The sequence below is a fragment of the Nerophis lumbriciformis genome, linkage group LG05 (assembly GCF_033978685.3).
Source record: "Nerophis lumbriciformis linkage group LG05, RoL_Nlum_v2.1, whole genome shotgun sequence".
In the NCBI taxonomy this organism is placed as follows: Eukaryota; Metazoa; Chordata; class Actinopteri; order Syngnathiformes; family Syngnathidae; genus Nerophis; species Nerophis lumbriciformis.
This window is the reverse complement of record NC_084552.2, coordinates 25027488-25049343: the sequence shown is the minus strand read 5'-3', so window position 1 is coordinate 25049343 and position 21856 is coordinate 25027488. Positions and strand designations below refer to the sequence as shown.

General features: G+C 42.3%; 2 protein-coding genes across 2 annotated transcripts in view; one reads left to right on the top strand and one right to left on the bottom strand.

Annotated features, from left to right (window-relative positions):
• The window catches only part of svep1 (sushi, von Willebrand factor type A, EGF and pentraxin domain containing 1), a 151799-nt gene extending 146586 nt beyond the window's left edge, over window positions 1–5213 (top strand). The window contains exons 47-49 of the mRNA XM_061960999.2: window positions 1892–1987; window positions 2074–2167; window positions 5065–5213. Coding sequence (XP_061816983.1) covers window positions 1892–1987; window positions 2074–2167; window positions 5065–5095 — 221 coding nt within the window. The 3' untranslated portion in view covers window positions 5096–5213. The remainder of the gene's footprint in view (window positions 1–1891; window positions 1988–2073; window positions 2168–5064) is intronic.
• A 180-nt stretch (window positions 5214–5393) lies between these two features.
• Window positions 5394–7165, bottom strand: txnb (thioredoxin b). The gene is made up of 5 exons (XM_061961007.1): window positions 7000–7165; window positions 6071–6175; window positions 5933–5998; window positions 5732–5797; window positions 5394–5667 (listed from the first exon to the last, which is right to left on the bottom strand). Exons 1-5 carry the CDS (start codon window positions 7021–7023, stop codon window positions 5602–5604), a joined length of 327 nt encoding a protein of 108 aa, XP_061816991.1. The 5' UTR covers window positions 7024–7165; the 3' UTR covers window positions 5394–5601.
• Between the last annotated feature and the right edge of the window lie 14691 nt (window positions 7166–21856).

The following is a 21856-nucleotide window of genomic DNA, read 5'->3' as shown; positions in this document are numbered from 1 at the left end:
TAAACAGCATGTGCAATCTAAAAAATAGTGTGTACTATTAGTGGGCGTGTGATTTACCAAGACTGTGTGTGCAATTGACAAGTGGCACAGACCGCCTTATTCAAATGAGGACTTTGCGTGTACTATATGGGGCATCACCACGGAGATACTCTCTTTTACTGCGCATTCATGTTTTCATGCTACTACCTGTGTGGCGTTTTGCTATGTTTTCAAACATGTAGGAGACATGTACCACTTTGTATGGGTATTTTAGCATTAAAACTAAAAACTATTAAATTACACCAAAATGCATGAATTAATTTTGTTTTAAATAAGTCCTTAAAATCATCTAGCAGCAATAAATTATAAAAATGATGTTGCTGAATAGACGATATGTCTAATATTTTTTATTTCTGACTGTCCAAAAATGTTGACACACACAGGATTTTCATCTGTCCATGGTCTGTGCAGCGCAAGCTCTGATCTTGCAGTTTGCACGTCCTTCTTACACATGCTAAACTTATTTCATTCATTCATGCTAAATAAAAAGCAAAACAGTGCTCCCAAAACGGTGATGAGTGTTGATAAATCACATTGCGTGTGCTAAATAATTATATTTGCATTTTCTCCTCCCAGTTTATGGGCAATTTTGATGATCAGCATATAATTGACGCAATCTACCTTGCACATGTTTAGTAGATCAGCTTTGCGTGTGTCTTATTTTGCACATGTTTGGAAACCTTTAATAAATCAGACCCATAGTGAGCACCATTGTTATTTAGCACTGCCTTTAACTCGCTGGAATAAAAAAGACAATATAACATACATCCATAAACGTGGACGCAAGTGAAAAAGTGCATTATATTTATCTGTACAGTAATCTATTTATTTGTTTATTTATATATATTTATTTATTTTATATATATATATATTTATTAGGGATGTCCGATAATGGCTTTTTGCCGATATCCGATATTCCGATATTGTCCAACTCTTTAATTACCGATACCGATATCAACCGATATATGCAGTCGTGGAATTAACACATTATTATGCCTAATTTGGACAACCAGGTATGGTGAAGATAAGGTACTTTTTTTAAAAAATTAATAAAATAAAATAAGATAAATAAATTAAAAACATTTTCTTGAATAAAAAAGAAAGTAAAACAATATAGAAACTAGTAATTAATGAAAATGAGTAAAATTAACTGTTAAAGGTTAGTACTATTAGTGGACCAGCAGCACGCACAATCATGTGTGCTTACGGACTGTATCCCTTGCAGACTGTATTGATATATATTGATATATAATGTAAGAACCAGAATATTAATAACAGAAAGAAACAACCCTTTTGTGTGAATGAGTGTAAATGGGGGAGGGAGTTTTTTTGGGTTGGTGCACTAATTGTAAGTGTATCTTGTGTTTTTTATGTTGATTTAATAAAAAAATTTTAAAAATACCGATAAAAAAACCCCGATACTGATAATTTCCGATATTACATTTTAACGCATTTATCGGCCATCCCTAATATTTATATATATTTATTTATATATGCACCCTATTGCTTTTTTATCCTGCACTACCATGAGCTTATGTAACAAAATGTTGTTCTTATCTGTGCCGTAAAGTTCAAATTTGAATGACAATAAAAAGGAAGTCCAAGTCTAAGTCTTAGTCCTCTTGGGAATGGAACTCAACAAAGCCGCACTTGCTGTAACTGGAATCCTCTTCCACTCCTCCATGATGACATCACTGGGGAATGTTAGACACCTTCCCACCACTTCAGCTCTATTCAAATCAAATCGTTGTCTTAATTGAACTTTAGTCAAATACTGCGATAAATATGTGCTTACAGTATAAACTATAACAAAAACGCTTAAATGAATTGATCACTGTTGTTTCTCCCGCAGCCATCTGCATCCTGCCATGCTTGAACGGAGGGCGCTGCGTGGCACCCTACCAGTGCATCTGCCCCTCCGGGTGGGCGGGCACCCGCTGTCACAGTGGTGAGTTCCCATGTGCGCCACTGGCCCTTTAAGAAATACAGCACAAGGCATTTTCCCTGGAATTTCCTTTTGTTGTGTGTTGACAGCGGTGTGTTCGTCGCCTTGTCAGAACGGAGGCCGGTGCATCAGGCCCAACAGATGTCACTGTAGTCCAGGTTGGAGCGGGCACGACTGCTCCAGGTAAACTTTTTCAGTGAATTCGATAAGGTTTACCACAAAAATTGCTAATAGCTGCAACATGGCTTTTTAAAAAATAAAGGCAGCAAGCAGCAGATAATTGATTATGTGGACTGCTGCTCACTCACACAAATGTGTACCTTTTTCAGGGGTATGTTGTCCATCAATTGCATCCGAGTTGTTACTTCTTTAGGTTTTGTACTTTTATGTTTCTCGGCAAGCTTATTTACTCTATTATGGTATCAAGGCATCTAAGAAGAATGGTCATGGTTAACTCTGCTCTGAATAGACAATGACCACTTTAAAAATTGTAATTATAAGATAAATGGTTTAAATAATGTTATAAAGAGGAAAACAATTATTACTCAATTAAAGAGGTTGAACTGTTCAATTGGGTTGTTACAAGAAACTCACCTAAATGAGGAAGAACATGCTAAAACTTAAGAGAGGAGTAGCTATATATATCGGAAAAGGTTCTCAGCTGTTACATATACTGTAATATTGTACACGGTAATTGGGATTTGTTATATATATTATATACAAATATAATATATCAGTATATATTAGATACTGTATATATAATATGTCAATATTACATATGTTCTATTTTATATTGCTACTGTAGTACATTTTTAGTCTACTTTATACCTTTTTTTAAACATTTAAACCAGTGTGGGGCGGTATAGCTCGGTTGGTAGAGCAGCCGTGCCAGCAACTTGAGGGTTGCAGGTTCAATCCCCGCTTCCGCCATCCTAGTCACTGCCGTTGTGTCCTTGGGCAAGACACTTTACCCACCTGCTCCCAGTGCCACCCACACTGTTTTAAATGTTACTTAGATATTGGGTTTCACTATGTAAAGCGTTTTGAGTCACTAGAGAAAAGCGCTATATAAATATAATTCACTTTTTTCGCCTTCTTTTGTGCCCTTGTGTGCATTATCCTTTCCATTCTTTGTAACTGAGCTACTGTGTGGAACAATTTCCCTTGTGGATCAATACATTTCGTCTAAGTCTAAAGATAAAAATAGAGGATGGATAATTGTTATACTGTTTTTCAGCCCTGAATCTATAATTTATGGAAGTTTAATGTTTTAAATGGAGTTATGGAAATAAATACACTTTTCCATGATATTCAAATTTTTTGGAAAGGGTCTGTATTGTCACTATCCAGTCTCTCCAAAGACTGTTAAATCTCCCTCCCAATTTGGATCCCAGCAACAAACTTTAAGAAAATGCATAACCTGAGTTTTACTGTTATTTGGCAACAAAAAAAGGCTAGTTAAATTTACACAATTGACCAGTAAGAAAAAAGCTTATGGGGGACTTTGTTCACCAGACTTGAATCTTTAGTATTGGGTAGGGGAGTGGACAAAGCAAGTTCATGCCCTGAATTTTCACTGCAACTTTTAATGTTTCACTCAAAAGAGATATGGACCAAGTATAACATTTAAAATACCTGGATAAAGTGCACCCAAAATGTTGTCAGTAATATTAGGAAAAAAATTAGTTGATCAGTCGCTACAAAAATCTCTTGACATTATTGACTCTTTACCATGGCAGTTGGATACTAGGTTCCGGGAATGGGTTAGTAAGGACTTATAGATGATCTGTTTGAAGGGGGGAAATTCTAAAATGATTTAATAAAATCCAGGAGAAACGTGGTTTAATTTTAGTTTACTTTTTTTTAGGTTTTTGCAGCTCAGAAGCTATTTAATGTCACATAAAGAATGGCCTTCCCTGGAACGTGTTTTAATAAGGGTCTCAAAAGAAAGAAAAGGTGAAAAGACAGTGTCATATTGATAGAAGTATTTGCAGTCAATTTCATCAGGGAGTGCTCTTGGTGTGAGGGAAAAGTGGGAACTGGAAGTGAATGTTGAGATTGGAGAACAAGAGTAGGAGCAATTTTGTGAAATTTATTTAGAAGGTGAATGTGAGAAATTTTAAAACATAGTTTTTAATTTCAAAATTCGACAGCACCAAAACTAATTTGTGCTGGAGGCAGTGTGAAAAGATACCACACCCACATCTTCTGGGACTACCCTAACCCCAAAACATTTTGGGAGGGAATTAGGGGGGAACTCTGTAAGATTCTCCACAAACATATCAACCTGGACCCTCTGATCTTTGTTTTTGGAGCACTCCCTGAGGGCTATATGAGTAAAGACAAATTGTATATTTTAAAAGGTAAGAGCAGCTTGGTATAAACCACATCCTCCTAAAGTAGGCCAGCGGAAGCAGATAACTGTTAAGTTGTATAAAACGGAGAAAATGACGGAAACATAGAATCTTACTACTAATGTGTTTAAAAGAAGATGGAACCTATTGATAACCTACTTGGATTTGACGCTGTAGTGTTTTGAAGCTTTAAGTGGGCTGATTGATTGATTGATTGAGACTTTTATTAGTAGGTTGCACAGTGAAGTACATATTCCGTACAATTGACCACTAAATGGTAACACCCGAATAAGTTTTTCAACTTGTTTAAGTCGGGGTCCACTTAAATTGATTCATGATACAGATATATACTATCAGATATATACTATCATCATAATACAGTCATCACACATGGAGAGTGGCTCGGCCCTGTGTACACTTTGGAATGTACTGTATGTCTGAATATTGCTAAACCATGTCAATTGGGTACAAGCTTGCCGAGGTTGTTAATGTTCACTGTTATTTTTCTTTAGTTTTGTTTCGTAAAAAGATGTGAAGATATTACAGATTGTAAAGTTTTAAATATAAATGAATATGTTTGTTCAAAAACATTGGGAGTGCCATTAGTGAGGATTAATCCTGTCACTATCGCACAAAGAGCTGTCTGTAATGTGCATGCCAGTAAAATGTCCAAACATTAACATCTGTATGGTGAGATCGTAAATATGTAACCTTCTATCTTTCCAGGAAACGGCGGTCAGGATACTATCACTTTTAACTGTTCTTGTCCTCCACATGAATCATCATGCAAAGGGGGAATCTGTTACGGACCCTTCCAAATCATCTCTTCCAAAATGTTTTGTAAAATAAAGCTGTATTTTTTCATATAAAAAGAACCAACAGTATTAAACATATGCTGCTATATACTTGTACGATGTGTAAAAATGATGATGTGTTTGTCTGGTGTATGTGTAAACTATTTTTTTTTTAAATTAAAAGCATAAAATGCCATTGATTACTTGCTTTTGACACAGTTGTCTATTAATATGCATTAGGACAAAATAGGTACCAAGGGCTTCAAAGTTATGCTTTATTAAATCCACCTTGTTGGAAAGAATAATACAGAAAAGGGTCCATGCACTGAATTATGTTAGATGGAATAAAATGTTGTCTTTATGGAATAGACTACCTGGTCATTGTACATATGTGGATGTTGTTCTCGGCGAATACAGAGGACAAAAAACAAGGCGGCTTCTAAGAAATGACTTTTTCTGTTTTTTTCTTCTAAGTTCTGTACTTCATCAGACATTCTAAAAGTTTGTCTTTGTTTGCGCCAGAAAATTCAGACACCTGTAAGAATGAAAAGAAAAAATAAGCTACTGACAAGAACATCACACACAAAGTGTCAACTTACCAATTCTCCATTCTTGTAAAAATGGAATGTGGGCATGCAGTTGATTTTGAGTTCAAGGCTCACATCCTGAAAAGTACAAGTGGACATCAGAGAAGGTACAAACTTAAAATGGTGAGCTAATATTTTTCCCGAGCCTGATATACTGGTAGTATGTTTAAAAAGTGGACTGACATTTAGGCTAAAGTACCAACAGACACCTACCTCGCAATCGTCCACGTCCACTTTGATAAAAATGACATTCTTGTTTGCAGGGTTTTGCGATTCACTCTGTGAGACAATCCATCCGTCAACAATGAATTCCACACAGATAGTGTTTGAAAGGCGTATTCTTCCGCTTACCTCAAAAATCGGCCCCATCATTTTGCAGGGTCCGCACCATGTGGCTGTGAAGTCCACAGCCACCAGTTTGTCTCCAGCGTCCTTCAGAATTTGTCGGAAGTCGCCCTAGCAACAAGAGAAGAGGCTTATTGCAAAACAAACAACAACTTGGGATTTTCCTTTCAGGTAGCTTGATGCAAAAGAATATCACGTTTATAAAGTCACTAACTTCATTACTGACTTAATTAACACTAACTTCACTGTGTTCTACGCAAAATGCCATTTTCCTACTCGTTACATTTGCATTGAACGCAGCACCAAACAATGCGTTGTAGAGTGAGGAGTATTACGGAAACTAAACGATATTTCGTCGAGGAAACCTAACAAAAAGGTAAGTATACGATATTGTAGAACTTAATATTGAGCTACGAATAGTATAAAAGTATAAAACTTAAAAGCTCACGAGTTTAAACGAAGCAAACACATAGCCTCCTCGTGGCTTTTCATTGATTCACGTTTAACTTATTTTGACATTATTACTAAATAAATATCAACATTATAAATACCCCTTTAGGCTAGCTGGCGTGGTATAAAGCGAGCCATGTTTTTCGGTGACAGAGTTAGGGTGAGCATGAGCATACAGCACCGACACTACCGAGTACCGACTGCCCGGGCGAGGCCTGCCCTGTTCGGGTATTCACCCCCCTGTAAGACGGTGTTAGCCAACACGATGCTGATATTTTATTGGAAATTTGTGTGAACGTAATGCAGACTATTTGGGTTAAAGTCAGATAAAGATAAAAGTTATTACAAACCAGGTGTGCTGCAAAACGTTGTAAATATTAACGTCGGGAGGTGCCTATGCAGCTTCTAAACGGTAAGAATGTTTTATTTTTTTATTAACGCTTCTGAAAGTTGTTAGAGAATAGGTGGGGAAAAAAACAACTTACCAAATCTTTAACTTCGCGAACCATGGTGACAGTTGCTGCAATACGCCCCGAATGTGAACGTGACACTGAACGGAAGAGGAGGAATGGTTTCTTTTTGACAAGCTGACGCCTTGTGTACACTGTCCTGTGTCAAGTGCAAAGAAAGCCACAGGCGGAAGCCAATTGGTAACTTCAAGAAATAAAAGCCCCACTTATTATTATTAATACGTGTTCGTTTTATTTTGGCGTTTCACCAGCTTGCTTTCCTGTTGCGCTTTAGACCAAACACGCTTCTTTTTTCACGCATGTTTTTGTATTTACATGTCAAAAACTGTCATTGATAGGTGCGTATGGTAATTATTTTTAATGTAGTACACGTGTTTCTTAACTCACTATTTCCAGCCGGAAAAAATTGTTTTAGTTCAAGTCACAATGACTTAACAAATTCTGGAAAATGAGGAAGAACGCGCCCCTATTGTGATGTGTTTGTTCTGATTGGGGCATTCACAACACGATCGGTCCACGCATGCGCGAAGACTACGCCTCTTCCTGGATTTGCAGTTTTTTTGCGACGGTGCTCCTGTTGCATCATCCATCCGTTTTCTACCGCTTGTCCCTTTTTTGGGTGTCCTTTGATATTTGAATATTGTATTAATCCATCCATAAATGTATTCAATCAATCAATGTTTATTTATATAGCCCTAAATCACAAGTGTCTCAAAGGGCTGCACAAGCCACAACGACATCCTCGGTACAAAGCCCACATAAGGGCAAGGAAAAACTCACCCCAGTGGGACGTCGATTGAATGACTATGAGAAACCTTGGAGAGGACCGCATATGTGGGTGACCCCCCCCCCCCCTCTAGGGGAGACTGAATGCAATGGATGTCGAGTGGGTCTGACATAATATTTTGAGAGTCCAGTCCATAGTGGATCCAACATAATAGTAAGAGTCCAGTCCATAGTGGGGCCAGCAGGACACCATCCCGAACGGAGACGGGTCAGCAGCGCAGAGATGTTCCCAGCTGATGCACAGGCGAGCGGTCCACCCCGGGTCCCGACTCTGGACAGCCAGCACTTCATCCATGGCCACCGGACCTGTGCCCCCCCACCCCCCCACAAGGAAGAGGGGAGCAGAGGAGAAAAGAAAAGAAACGGCAGATCAACTGGTCTAAAAGGGGGGTCTATTTAAAGGCTAGAGTATACAAATGAGTTTTAAGATGGGACTTAAATGCTTCTACTGAGGTAGCATCTCTAACTGTTACCGGGAGGGCATTCCATAGTACTGGAGCCCGAATAGAAAACGCTCTATAGCCCGCAGACTTTTTTTGGGCTCTGGGAATCACTAACAAGCCGGAGTTCTTTGAACGCAGATTTCTTGCTGGGACATATGGTACAATACAATCGACAAGATAGGACGGAGCTAGACTGTGTAGTATTTTATAGGTAAGTAGTAAAACCTTAAAGTCACATCTTAAGTGCACAGGAAGCCAGTGCAGGTGAGCCAGTATAGGCGTAATATGATCAAACTTTCTTGTTCTTGTCAAAAGTCTAGCAGCCGCATTTTGTACCAATTGTAATCTTTTAATGCTAGACATAGGGAGACCCGAAGATAATACGTTACAGTAGTCGAGACGTTTTCTACCGCTTGTCCCTTTTTTGGGTGTCCTTTGATATTTGAATATTGTATTAATCCATCCATAAATGTATTAATGCGGCTTAACAAAAAGTAGACTTTAAAATTCTCATTATTGTGAATTGATGCAAATAAAGCATACTTGCCAACCCTCCCGGATTTTCTGGGAGACTCCCGAAATTCAGCGCCTCTCCCGAAAACCACCCGGGACAAATTCTCTCCCGAAAATCTCCCGAAATTCAGGCGGAGCTGGAGGCCACGCCCCCTCCAGCTCCATGCGGACCTGAGTGATGTGTCGATAGCCTGTTTTCACGTCCGCTTTCCCACAATATAAACAGCGTGCCTGCCCAATCACGTTATAACTGTAGAATGATCGAAGGCGAGTTATTGGTTTCTTATGTGGGTTTATTTTTAGGCAGTTTCATTAACGTCCTCCCAGCGCGGCAACAACACACAACAACAGCAGTCACGTTTTCGTCTAACGTCAAGCAGTTCGTCTGCCGTAAACAGCAATGTTGTGACACTCTTAAACAGGACAATACTGCCATCTACTGGACATGCATATGTGACAATAACATCTAGGGCTTTTAGAGAATGCACAACTGCGCACACAACAAGGAGACGAAGTAGAATGCATCATCAGAGAGGGTGTTCAGCATGGTTAGAAAAATAGTGACAGAGAATAGAACAAGGATGGACAATTCAACCCTTAACTCAACAATGAGTAGATGAGTGTGATGTGTGTGTATATGTGTAAATAAATGAACACTGAAATTCAAGTATTTCTCTTATTTATATATATATACATAAATATATATATAATAAAATAAATATATATATATATATATATATATACTGTGTATGTATATATATAGCTAGAATTCACTGAAAGTCAAGTATTTCTTATATATATATATATATATATATATACATATATATATATATATATATATATATATATATATATATATATATATAGCTAGAATTCACTGAAAGTCAAGTCTTTCTTTTATATATATATATATATATATATATACATATATATATACATATATATATATATATATATATATGTATATATATATATATATATATATATATATATATATATATATATATATATATATATATATATATATATATAGCTAGAATTCACTGAAAGTCAAGTCTTTCTTTATATATACAGGTAAAAGCCAGTAAATTAGAATATTTTGAAAAACTTGATTTATTTCAGTAATTGCATTCAAAAGGTGTAACTTGTACATTATATTTATTCATTGCACACAGACTGATGCATTCAAATGTTTATTTCATTTAATTTTGATGATTTGAAGTGGCAACAAATGAAAATCCAAAATTCCGTGTGTCACAAAATTAGAATATTACTTAAGGCTAATACAAAAAAGGGATTTTTAGAAATGTTGGCCAACTGAAAAGTATGAAAATGAAAAATATGAGCATGTACAATACTCAATACTTGGTTGGAGCTCCTTTTGCCTCAATTACTGCGTTAATGCAGCGTGGCATGGAGTCGATGAGTTTCTGGCACTGCTCAGGTGTTATGAGAGCCCAGGTTGCTCTGATAGTGGCCTTCAACTCTTCTGCGTTTTTGGGTCTGGCATTCTGCATCTTCCTTTTCACAATACCCCACAGATTTTCTATGGGGCTAAGGTCAGGGGAGTTGGCGGGCCAATTTAGAACAGAAATACCATGATCCGTAAACCAGGCACGGGTAGATTTTGCGCTGTGTGCAGGCGCCAAGTCCTGTTGGAACTTGAAATCTCCATCTCCATAGAGCAGGTCAGCAGCAGGAAGCATGAAGTGCTCTAAAACTTGCTGGTAGACGGCTGCGTTGACCCTGGATCTCAGGAAACAGAGTGGACCGACACCAGCAGATGACATGGCACCCCAAACCATCACTGATGGTGGAAACTTTACACTAGACTTCAGGCAACGTGGATCCTGTGCCTCTCCTGTCTTCCTCCAGACTCTGGGACCTCGATTTCCAAAGGAAATGCAAAATTTGCATGGTTGGGTGATGGTTTGGGGTGCCATGTCATCTGCTGGTGTCGGTCCACTCTGTTTCCTGAGATCCAGGGTCAACGCAGCCGTCTACCAGCAAGTTTTAGAGCACTTCATGCTTCCTGCTGCTGACCTGCTCTATGGAGATGGAGATTTCAAGTTCCAACAGGACTTGGCGCCTGCACACAGCGCAAAATCTACCCGTGCCTGGTTTACGAACCATGGTATTTCTGTTCTAAATTGGCCCGCCAACTCCCCTGACCTTAGCCCCATAGAAAATCTGTGGGGTATTGTGAAAAGGAAGATGCAGAATGCCAGACCCAAAAACGCAGAAGAGTTGAAGGCCACTATCAGAGCAACCTGGGCTCTCATAACACCTGAGCAGTGCCAGAAACTCATCGACTCCATGCCACGCCGCATTAACGCAGTAATTGAGGCAAAAGGAGCTCCAACCAAGTATTGAGTATTGTACATGCTCATATTTTTCATTTTCATACTTTTCAGTTGGCCAACATTTCTAAAAATCCCTTTTTTGCATTAGCCTTAAGTAATATTCTAATTTTGTGACACACGGAATTTTGGATTTTCATTTGTTGCCACTTCAAATCATCAAAATTAAATGAAATAAACATTTGAATGCATCAGTCTGTGTGCAATGAATAAATATAATGTACAAGTTACACCTTTTGAATGCAATTACTGAAATAAATCAAGTTTTTCAAAATATTCTAATTTACTGGCTTTTACCTGTGTATATATATATATATATATGAATGAAATACTTGACTTGGTGAATTCTAGCTGTAAATATACTCCTCCCCTCTTAACCACGCCCCCAACCTCCCGAAATCGGAGGTCTCAAGGTGTCATGTCTGTGTGATCATGTTTTGTTTTAGTAATGTTCGGTTTAAATTTTGGACTTTTTGTGCACTTTTGTTTTGTTTTGTCACCATAGCAACCATTAGTTTCACCTGTCACGTCACGCACCTGTTCCACGTTTGGACTCATTGTGCACTCTTGTCACCATAGCAACCATTAGTTTTCACCTGTCACGTCACGCACCTGTTTCACGTTTTGAGTCACGCACCTGCTTTCACTAATCATGTCCATAGTATTTAAGTTCATTCATTTTCTGTTGTTCGTTCTGACGACATCACCACATTTATGCTCCTGCACACTCTCCACACCCTGATGACCCTTGCTACTCTTTTTTTCATGCCGGTTCCATGCCAAGTAAGTTTTTGTTTGTTAAGCCACAGTTAGTGTTTTGTTTAATTGTTCATAGTTTCTGCCAATGTGCAAGTTTTGTGTTTAAAGTCTAGTTTTATTCTCCGCCACTGTGCGCACCTTTTGTTTATTCCTTTTTTGATAGTTTAAAATAAATCATGTACCCACCTTCAAGCCTTGACCAGTCCAGTTCATTTGCACCACGGGAGAACAAACCAAGCCATAGTCCAAGTCTTGACAGATGTCGTCAGCAAAAAAGTTTTCCCGCAGATGACATCACGCCGCCGCCTTGTCATGACGTCACCCCACCCACCATCAGAGACCAAGATTTTTTTTTAAATTCTGTTAACTTTGTCTATCAGCCACCACCAAAGGACTTTTTTGCCAGAATCAGACACTTTCAGAAATTTTTTTCACAGACCCGCTCACTGGGACAGTCCTTGCCCCCCAAGACTCAAGCCCCGCCCCCGTCACAAAATGTTTCTTTTTTTCCGCCCACACACCAGGTGGGGGAAAAAGAAATATTTTTTGGACAATTTAGTGGGGAGGATTCTGCCCCCCTCCTGACCTCCCTCCACCCACCCCTAAAAACGGTTCCAGACCGCGGGGAGCGCGTCTGGTATCCGCTCCTTGAGGGGGGGGCTAGGGCTGGGAACTGTACAGGTGGGGTGACTCAGCTTCGCCATGCCAAGCCGCAACCCCCAGCTAGACCACCTCCACCTGCACCAGTAGCTCCACGACGCCAAGCTCCGGTACCAGCTCCACGACGCCAAGCTCCGGTACCAGCTCCACGACGCCAAGCTCCGGTACCAGCTCCACGATGCCAAGCTCCGGTACCAGCTCAACGACACCAAGCTCCGGTACCAGCTCCACGACGCCAAGCTCCGGTACCAGCTCCACGACGCCAAGCTCCGGTACCAGCTCCACGACGCCAAGCTCCGGTACCAGCTCAACAAGTCCAAGACCAAGACCCTCCACGCCAAGCCCAAGACCAAGACCCTCCACGCCAAGACCCTCCACGCCAAGTGCCGCCAGTCGCAGCTCCACGACGCCAAGTGCCGCCAGTCGCAGCTCCACGACGCCAAGTGCCGCCAGTCGCAGCTCCACGACGCCAAGTGCCGCCAGTCGCAGCTCCACGACGCCAAGTGCCGCCAGTCGCAGCTCCACGACGCCAAGTGCCGCCAGTCGCAGCTCCACGACGCCAAGTACCGCCAGTCGCAGCTTCACGACGCCAAGTGCCGCCAGTCGCAGCTTCACGACGCCAAGTGCCGCCAGTCGCAGCTTCACGACGCCAAGACCCGCCATGCCAAGACCAAGACCAAGACCAAGACCCGCCATGCCAAGACCAAGACCAAGACCCGCCATGCCAAGACCAAGACCAAGACCCGCCATGCCAAGACCTAGACCAAGACCCGCCATGCCAAGACCAAGACCCGCCATGCCAAGACCTAGACCAAGACCCGCCATGCCAAGACCAAGACCCGCCATGCCAAGACCTAGACCAAGACCAAGACCCGCCATGCCAAGACCAAGACCCGCCATGCCAAGACCAAGACCCGCCATGCCAAGACCAAGACCCGCCATGCCAAGACCAAGACCCGCCATGCCAAGACCAAGACCTGCCATGCCAAGACCAAGACCCACGCCAAGACCAAGACCTATACCAAGACCCACGCCGAGCTTCGCCGCCTGACGCGCCACGCCGAGCTTCGCCGCCTGACGCGCCACGCCGAGCTTCGCCGCCTGACTCACCACGCCAAGCCACGCCTGCCACGATGACGACGCGCCTGCCTCCTCGTCGGCCACGGATATGGCCGCTACCTGGTCGCCCGCCACGCCAAGTGCGCCCACCTCCCAGTCGGCCACGAATGTGGCCATTCCCTGGGCGCCCGCCTCGCCTGCTGCAGCGGCGTTCCACTCGCCGCCGCCACCTAACTCTGCCCCGCTGGATACGGGGACACGTGGCCTGGCGACCCACCGCCATGTCCCTCTCCCGCCCTCCCATGACTCTTGTTGATATTGTTTTTGGACATCTGGGATCTGTCCGTAAGGGGGGGATTCTGTCATGTCTGTGTGATCATGTTTTGTTTTAGTAATGTTCGGTTTAAATTTTGGACTTTTTGTGCACTTTTGTTTTGTTTTGTCACCATAGCAACCATTAGTTTCACCTGTCACGTCACGCACCTGTTCCACGTTTGGACTCATTGTGCACTCTTGTCACCATAGCAACCATTAGTTTTCACCTGTCACGTCACGCACCTGTTTCACGTTTTGAGTCACGCACCTGCTTTCACTAATCATGTCCATAGTATTTAAGTTCATTCATTTTCTGTTGTTCGTTCTGACGACATCACCACATTTATGCTCCTGCACACTCTCCACACCCTGATGACCCTTGCTACTCTTTTTTTCATGCCGGTTCCATGCCAAGTAAGTTTTTGTTTGTTAAGCCACAGTTAGTGTTTTGTTTAATTGTTCATAGTTTCTGCCAATGTGCAAGTTTTGTGTTTAAAGTCTAGTTTTATTCTCCGCCACTGTGCGCGCCTTTTGTTTATTCCTTTTTTGATAGTTTAAAATAAATCATGTACCCACCTTCAAGCCTTGACCAGTCCAGTTCATTTGCACCACGGGAGAACAAACCAAGCCATAGTCCAAGTCTTGACACAAGGTTGGCAAGTATGCAAATAAAGTATCAAAAAAAGATTGATTACTTCACCATTTAAGGCTACTGAGCACAGATATGTACGGTTTCAAAGTAAATACTGTATTATTAAGCAACGTTTGTTTTGTATGTAATCTTGTATATGACATTGTTATTCAAATAAATATGACAAAAAAGAAAACCGTGGTAACAGTGACGGCGTGCGCCAACATTATTACCGTAAAACAAGTTGACGGAAGTGTCGTAGTCTTGGCGCATGCGTGGACCGTAGCGACGGGCATTTCTTAATTTTTTTTTTGCCATCAATTTAAATCTTTTGCAACTTTTAAAACATTTTAATATTGGCATCTCTTGTCCTCAAATTTGCCTGAAATTGCCATTGGATATATTTTGTACACTAAAGATGCTAGAGGCTGCCAAGTTTCAGAAAATGACAAAAATGAGACTTTAGTGGCATGATGCGTTTGAAAGAAAAGGCCTTTTAAACACCGATTTGGTATGTTTTAACGTCGATTTATACTTAAGGCTGATGTTCTCACCTTCAGCAGCTCTACCAGCACTGCGGCCTCCTAATGCTACTCTTAATTAACCAGGAATTAGAAATGAAAATCATCTCCACTGTCTTTGCCTTGGCACTGTGCAGGTGTTGTTTGAATGTCAGTGTTCCGTCAAGCTTCACACCGAGGTACGTGGGAACTGGCTGGGACTGTAACCGGGCATTATCCACCATGATGTTCATCTCACGGGCTGCTTCCATGTTGTTGAGGTGGAACATTGAAGATGTTGTCTTATCCATGCTGAGCTTGAGACGCCATTTCCTCAGGTATGAGGACAGGGTGTTCATGTCCTCAGAGAGGCCTTGTTCTGCTGCTTCCCAGGATGGCTTACTAAGTAGGATGGCCAGATCATCTGCATAGCCATACTTCTTTGACTGAGTTGCAGGCAGGTCATGGATATTAAATGTTGAACAGCATTGGTGCCAGCACTGAGCCCTGTGGGACACCATTCTTAAGTTTCCTCACCCTGCTGCATTGACCAATGCTGGTGCGTAGTCGGAAGCTGCGGTTGCTCACCATCTCCATGATGAAGCTCACCATATGTTTGTCTGGGATGGTTTCCAGAAGTTTCATATGTAGCCCACGCATCCAGACAGTATCGTATGCAGCTGTGAGGTCCAAGAAGACAGCGCCAGCCTTCTCCCCTGCCTGGAAGCTGTCCATAGACAAGTGCCCGTGCCGCCCTAATACGACGGCTAGCCGGCACCACATGGGGAGCCACAACAAAGACACTGCACATGTCCACGCTGGCCCTGGTGTTCTCAGCCGCCGAGTACTGTGCCCCGGTTTGGTGCCGTAGCGCCCATGTAAAGAAGTTGGATGTCGCCGTCAACAGCTCCCTGCGGACCGTCTCCGGGTGCCTGCGAGGGACCCCAGTAAACCAACTGCCCATCCTCGCTGGCATCGCCCCGGCAAACATCAGACAAGAAGCAGCCACACTGGCCCTCTCCCGAAAGGCACAGACCAGCGAGTCCCACCTGCTTCATAAGATCGTCACAGAAACACCACGACGCGTGCGCCTAAAGTCAAGGCGCCCCTTTGCCATGCAAGCCCACGAGCTGCTCAGCACAAAATCAGCTGATACTTCCAAGGCCACCTGGGTCAAGACGAGATGGAGAGAACAGTGGAAGTTAGCAGAACCATCTAGGCTGCACCACAACATTGACGACCCCACAGACGTCTCCGGCCAGGAACTGCCCCGGAAGCAGTGGACAACCCTCAACCGCTTGAGGACCGGTGTCGGATGAAGGGGTGGGGACTTGCGGAAGATGCCTCCTGCGAGTGTGAGGACCCAGTCCAGACAGTAGAGCATATAGTAACTAGTTGCCCCAAACACCGGCCACCGAATGGCGAACAAGGTCTGATTGACCTGGACGATGACACGTTGACCTGGTTCGCCTCAACAGAGCTGAAAATCTAAAGACACACGACAGAAGAAGAAGATCTCCACTGTTTTCTCTGCTGGCTCTTCTGTCTCATCTTCTTCATCTGTGTTCTCAATTTGTATCTCTTCTAGATCTCCATCCTCACTGTCCTCTATCTCTTCTAAACGCTCTTGATCTTACGGTGTTGCCAACTCCTCAGTCAGGAAAGTAGCTATTGGCTATCATAAAAGTTGCTAGATGATATCATTGCCTAATTTGCATAATTGATTACAGTGGACGCGGTCGAAGAGAGGAATTTAGCGCAAAAAAGTGCAAGATGTAAAAAGTGAGTTAAAAATGCAAATTATTATTAGAATTGTACATTAATTTCCTTCTGTAAATATTAGGTTAGTTGTATTTATCTTTGTTCTACATCGTAAAATGTTATCAAATTTGGTCATAAGACTGAAAGGTTTAGATATTCCCAAACAAACCAAATCTATTGACTGGCTCATTAAACTTGAACAATTGGTTTGTGTTTATTTGAAGCGCGACAGTGATTAAAAATATTAGGTTCGTTCTCGCCCGGAAAAGGGTGGAGTGCCATCTCCGGGTTGGGGAGGAGATCTTGCCCCAAGTGGAGGAGTTCAAGTACCTCGGAGTCTTGTTCACGAGTGAGGGAAGAGTGGATCGTGAGATCGACAGGCGGATCGGTGCGGCGTCTTCAGTAATGCGGACGCTGTATCGATCCGTTGTGGTGAAGAAGGAGCTGAGCCGGAAGGCAAAGCTCTCGATTTACCGGTTGATCTACGTTCCCATCCTCACCTATGGTCATGAGCTTTGGGTCATGACCGAAAGGACAAGATCACGGGTACAAGCGGCCGAAATGGGTTTCCTCCGCCGGGTGGCGGGGCTCTCCCTTAGAGATAGGGTGAGAAGCTCTGTCGTCCGGGGGGAGCTCAAAGTAAAGCCGCTGCTCCTCCACATTGAGAGGAGCCAGATGAGGTGGTTCGGGCATCTGGTCAGGATGCCACCCGAACGCCTCCCTAGGGAGGTGTTCGGGCACGTCCGACCGGTAAGAGGCCACGGGGAAGACCCAGGACACGTTGGGAAGACTATGTCTCCCGGCTGGCCTGGGAATGCCTCAGGATCCCCCGGGAGGAGCTGGACGAAGTGGCTGGGGAGAGGGAAGTCTGGGCTTCCCTGCTTAGGCTGCTGCCCCCGCGACCCAACCTCGGATAAGCAGAAGAAGATGGATGGATGGATGGATCTCACACTGTAAACCCAGACAGGAACATCGGGACTTTTGCACTGAATGGGTGTGCGTCTTCTCTCTGCTCTGACTGGAATGGAATTTACTGTCATTGCACTTAAAAGTACAACAACATGTGTTTCCAGTACTAGTTGTCTAAGAGCAGACATTCAGGAGTCAGGGAGGAAAGGCTCAATTGCCGCTTGTACGTTAAGGACATTAGAGTGATATGTGCTTCCATGTCTCCAAAACATCCAAAAATGTAGTCGCTTTTGAGAAAGAAAGTCACTAAGAGGAGTTGGAAAGATTCTAGATTGAGCGAGAAAGTCGCCAAGTTTGATGAAAAAAAGAGTGTGTGTGGAAAAAAAAGAGACGCCAAGACCCGCCTTAGGTTGCTACTGATTGGTTTAAATGAGGTGGTGCCTTCCGTAGTTGGCTAGATTTAGGCACAAACATTTATGGATTGGTTTGGGATTGGTTGTTTTGGTCAATTAATCAGTTACTCAGCTCTGCTAAAACCATATACATATACTAAACTTTTTTAGCTTTTGTGTTGTAAGTCAGGGGTCCCCAACCTTTTTTGCACTACGGACCGGTTTAATGTAGGCATTATTTTCAGGGACCGGCTTTCCAAATGTGCCAGAGAAATACAGCAAAAATAAGTGTGTGAAAATTACAACTCACTATTGCTAGGGATGTCCGATAATGGCTTTTTTGCCGATATCCGATATTCCGATATTGTCCAACTCTTAATTACCGATACCGATATCAACCGATACCGATATATACAGTCGTGGAATTAACACATTATTATGCCTAATTTGGACAACCAGGTATGGTGAAGATAAGGTACTTTAAAAAAAAAAAATAATAAGATAAATAAATTAAAAACATTTTCTTGAATAAATAAGAAAGTAAAACAATATAAAAACTGTTACATAGAAACTAGTAATTAATGAAAATGAGTCAAATTAACTGTTAAAGGTTAGTACTATTAGTGGACCAGCAGCACGCACAATCATGTGTGCTTACGGACTGTATCCCTTGCAGACTGTATTGATATATATTGATATATAATGTAGGAACCAGAATATTAATAACAGAAAGAAACAACCCTTTTGTGTGAATGAGTGTGTGGAGAGAGAGGGTTTTTTGGGTTGGTGCACTAATTGTAAGTGTATCTTGTGTTTTTTATGTTGATTTAATAAAAAAAATTAAAAAACGATACCGATAATAAAAAGAACCCGATACCGATAATTTCCGATATTACATTTTAAAGCATTTATCGGCCGATATTATTCGGCAGGCCGATATTATTGGACATGTCTAACTATAACGCTTAATTAGTGGGAGCCCTGGCCTTGTTTCTTTGCAATGAGATCCCCAGCAGGTTGATGGTAAACTGCAGATGGAAACCAGCCTTTGGCTACAATCTGTCACATTTATATCTTACATGTTCATTAATGTGCATTGTATAATGTTACAAAGTTAGAACAAATATAAGAAATGGCAACTTCCTATGAGGAGTTTTATTTTATTATCTATAAACAAGCTTATTGGTGTGTCTAGGGCAGGGGTCGGCAACCCGCAGCTCCGGAGCCGCATGCGGCTCTTTGATCACTCTGATGCGGCTCAGCTGCATACTTGCCAACCTCCCCGATTTTTCCGGATTTCAGTGCCTCTCCCGAAAATCTCCCGGGGCAAACATTCTCCGATTTTCACCCGGACGACAATATTGAGGGCGTGGCACTGCCTTTAACGTCCTCTACAACATGTCGTTGCGTCCTCTACAACATGTCGTCGCGTCCGCTTTTACACCATGCTATCTGCGTGCCGGCCCAGTCACATGTAGTATGCGGCCTCTGCTTACACACGTAAGTGACTGCAAGGCATACGTGGTCAACAGCCATACAGGTTACACTGAGGGTTGTGATATAAACATCTTTAACACTCTTACTAATATGCGCCACACTGTGAATCCACACCAAACAAGAATGACAAACACATTTCGGGAGAACATCCGCACCGTAACACAACATAAACACAACAGAACAAATACCCAGAATCCCATGCATCCCTAACTCTTCCGGGCTACATTATACATCCCCGCTACCACCAAACCTTGCCCCCCCCAACCCCGCTTACCTCACCTGACGCACCGAGGGGAGGAGGGCGACGTTTGGTGGTAGCGGGGGTGTATAATGTAGCCCGGAAGAGTTAGGGATGCATGGGATTCTGGGTATTTGTTCTGTTGTGTTTATGTTGTGTTACGGTGCGGATGTTCTCCCAAAATGTGTTTGTCATTCTGGTTTTGGTGTGGGTTGACAGTGTGGCGCATATTAGTAAGAGTGTTAAAGTTGTTTAAACGGGCACCCTCAGTGTGACCTGTATGGCTGTTGAACAAGTATGCCTTGCAGTCACTTATGTGTGTCTGCAGAAACCGCATACAACATGTAACTGGGCTGGCAAGCTGTTTGTACAGGTTGTAGAGGGCGCTAAAGGCAGTGCCATCACAGCACGCCCTTATTATTGTTGTGAGGGTGAAAATCAGCAGACATTCGAGAGAATAGTTGCTCTGAAATTCGGGAGTCTCACGGAAAAATTGGGAGGGTTGGCAAGTGTGATGCTGTCAAGCGGCATTCATATAAAACTTGCGGGCCGCACTAACATTAAATGATCTTTTTAAGGTGTGGGCCGCGTGTCTGAGAACCCTGGTTTAAACATAGCACAAAGCAAAAAAAAAACTTTGTATGCAGTGTTATTTCATTTTAAATTTCAAAAGAGTTTTGTGACTCCCATTGTTTTCTTTATTTTGTGAAACAGGTCAAAATGGCTCTTTGAGTGGTAAAGGTTGCCAACCCCTGGTCTAGCTGGACAGGAAAAAGTTGAGTCCGTCAAAATGTAGTCGTTTATAAATTGTTTAATGTTTCTGTGCAGCCCGGTAGCAAATGCGTGACGGACCGGTACCGGTCCACGGACCTGTGGTTGGGGACCACTGTTGTAGGTGACAAAAAAAATTAGTTAGTGTTAAATCTAATACTTTATTATTAATGGAATCATTTAATAATAATAATAATCTAACCGCAGGTCAAAAATGGCCCCGGGCTGCACTTTGGATACTATAAACAACGCGATCATTTCTGTTAAAATATCATCTGGCCTTCTATCTAAAATTGTTATACAAACCATGCAGAACATGTAAAATATTTCTGTTTCCTGCAAAGGTGTCTTTCTATGGAAAAACAATTGTTGTGTATATATTAATGTTGGATAATGGTGTGCATGTAAAAAAGTTTTTTTCTTTTAATGTACTGACCTGTAAATGGTAATTGTATAGCGCTTTTCTACCTTCAAGGTACTCAAAGCGCTTTGACACTATTTCCACATTCACACAAACATTCACACACACTGATGGCGCGAGCTGCCATGCAAGGTCCTAACCACGATCCATCAGGAGCAAGGGTGAAGTGTCTTGCTCTAGGACACAACGGACGTGACGAGGTTGGTAGAAGGTGGGGATTGAACCAGGAACCCTCAGGTTGCTGGCACGGCCACTCTCCAAACTCCCCACGCAATAAAGTACCATCTATCTAAATACACTGAAAATGTGGGTTGTTTGTGCTATGGCGCCATCTTTTAGGCAAGTTTTCTCACTGGAGATGGTGCAGTGGCCTTCTGTTTAAACTGAGCTTTGAACCGGAAGTAAAAGTGCTGTTCCGTCTTCTAGCCGTCAATAGAGTTTCTACTCATATACATTTGTCATTCATCACTCCGAGCAACGTATGTAAGTTTTACAATATAACTAAAACAATGTATACTAACTAAACCGTCCCATGTGTGATGTCCGAAGGAGTGTTTTAATGCATATCTGTACGTGCTGTCATAATGTAATGAAGGTAGCGTCGTTAGCATTAGCTAATACGCTAACATGTTTACGAGTGTCTGTGTTATTAACTTACAATGGCATTCTTTTTGTATTGTTTCAGCTAAACAAATCCTGAGTAAATTCATCAGGTTACCATGGAGTTATTGAGTCTGTTGATTGGAGATCAAGCAGATCCAATCTGCTGATTGGAGAGCTAGCTTACGCAGCTAGTGCGTCCATGACGATGACTTCTGTTTTGTTTGATCAGCCGTTTTACTGTGGTGTTACAGACA

Excerpts from the sequence above, each read along its gene's own strand:
- txnb (XM_061961007.1), bottom strand. The coding sequence starts at position 7,023 with ATGGTTCGCGAAGTTAAAGATTTG. Across the intron at positions 6,176-6,999 it reads TTCGCGAAGTTAAAGATTTG|GGCGACTTCCGACAAATTCT; the intron begins GTAAGTTGTTTT and ends TCTTGTTGCTAG. Across the intron at positions 5,798-5,932 it reads TGGACGTGGACGATTGCGAG|GATGTGAGCCTTGAACTCAA; the intron begins GTAGGTGTCTGT and ends TGTACTTTTCAG.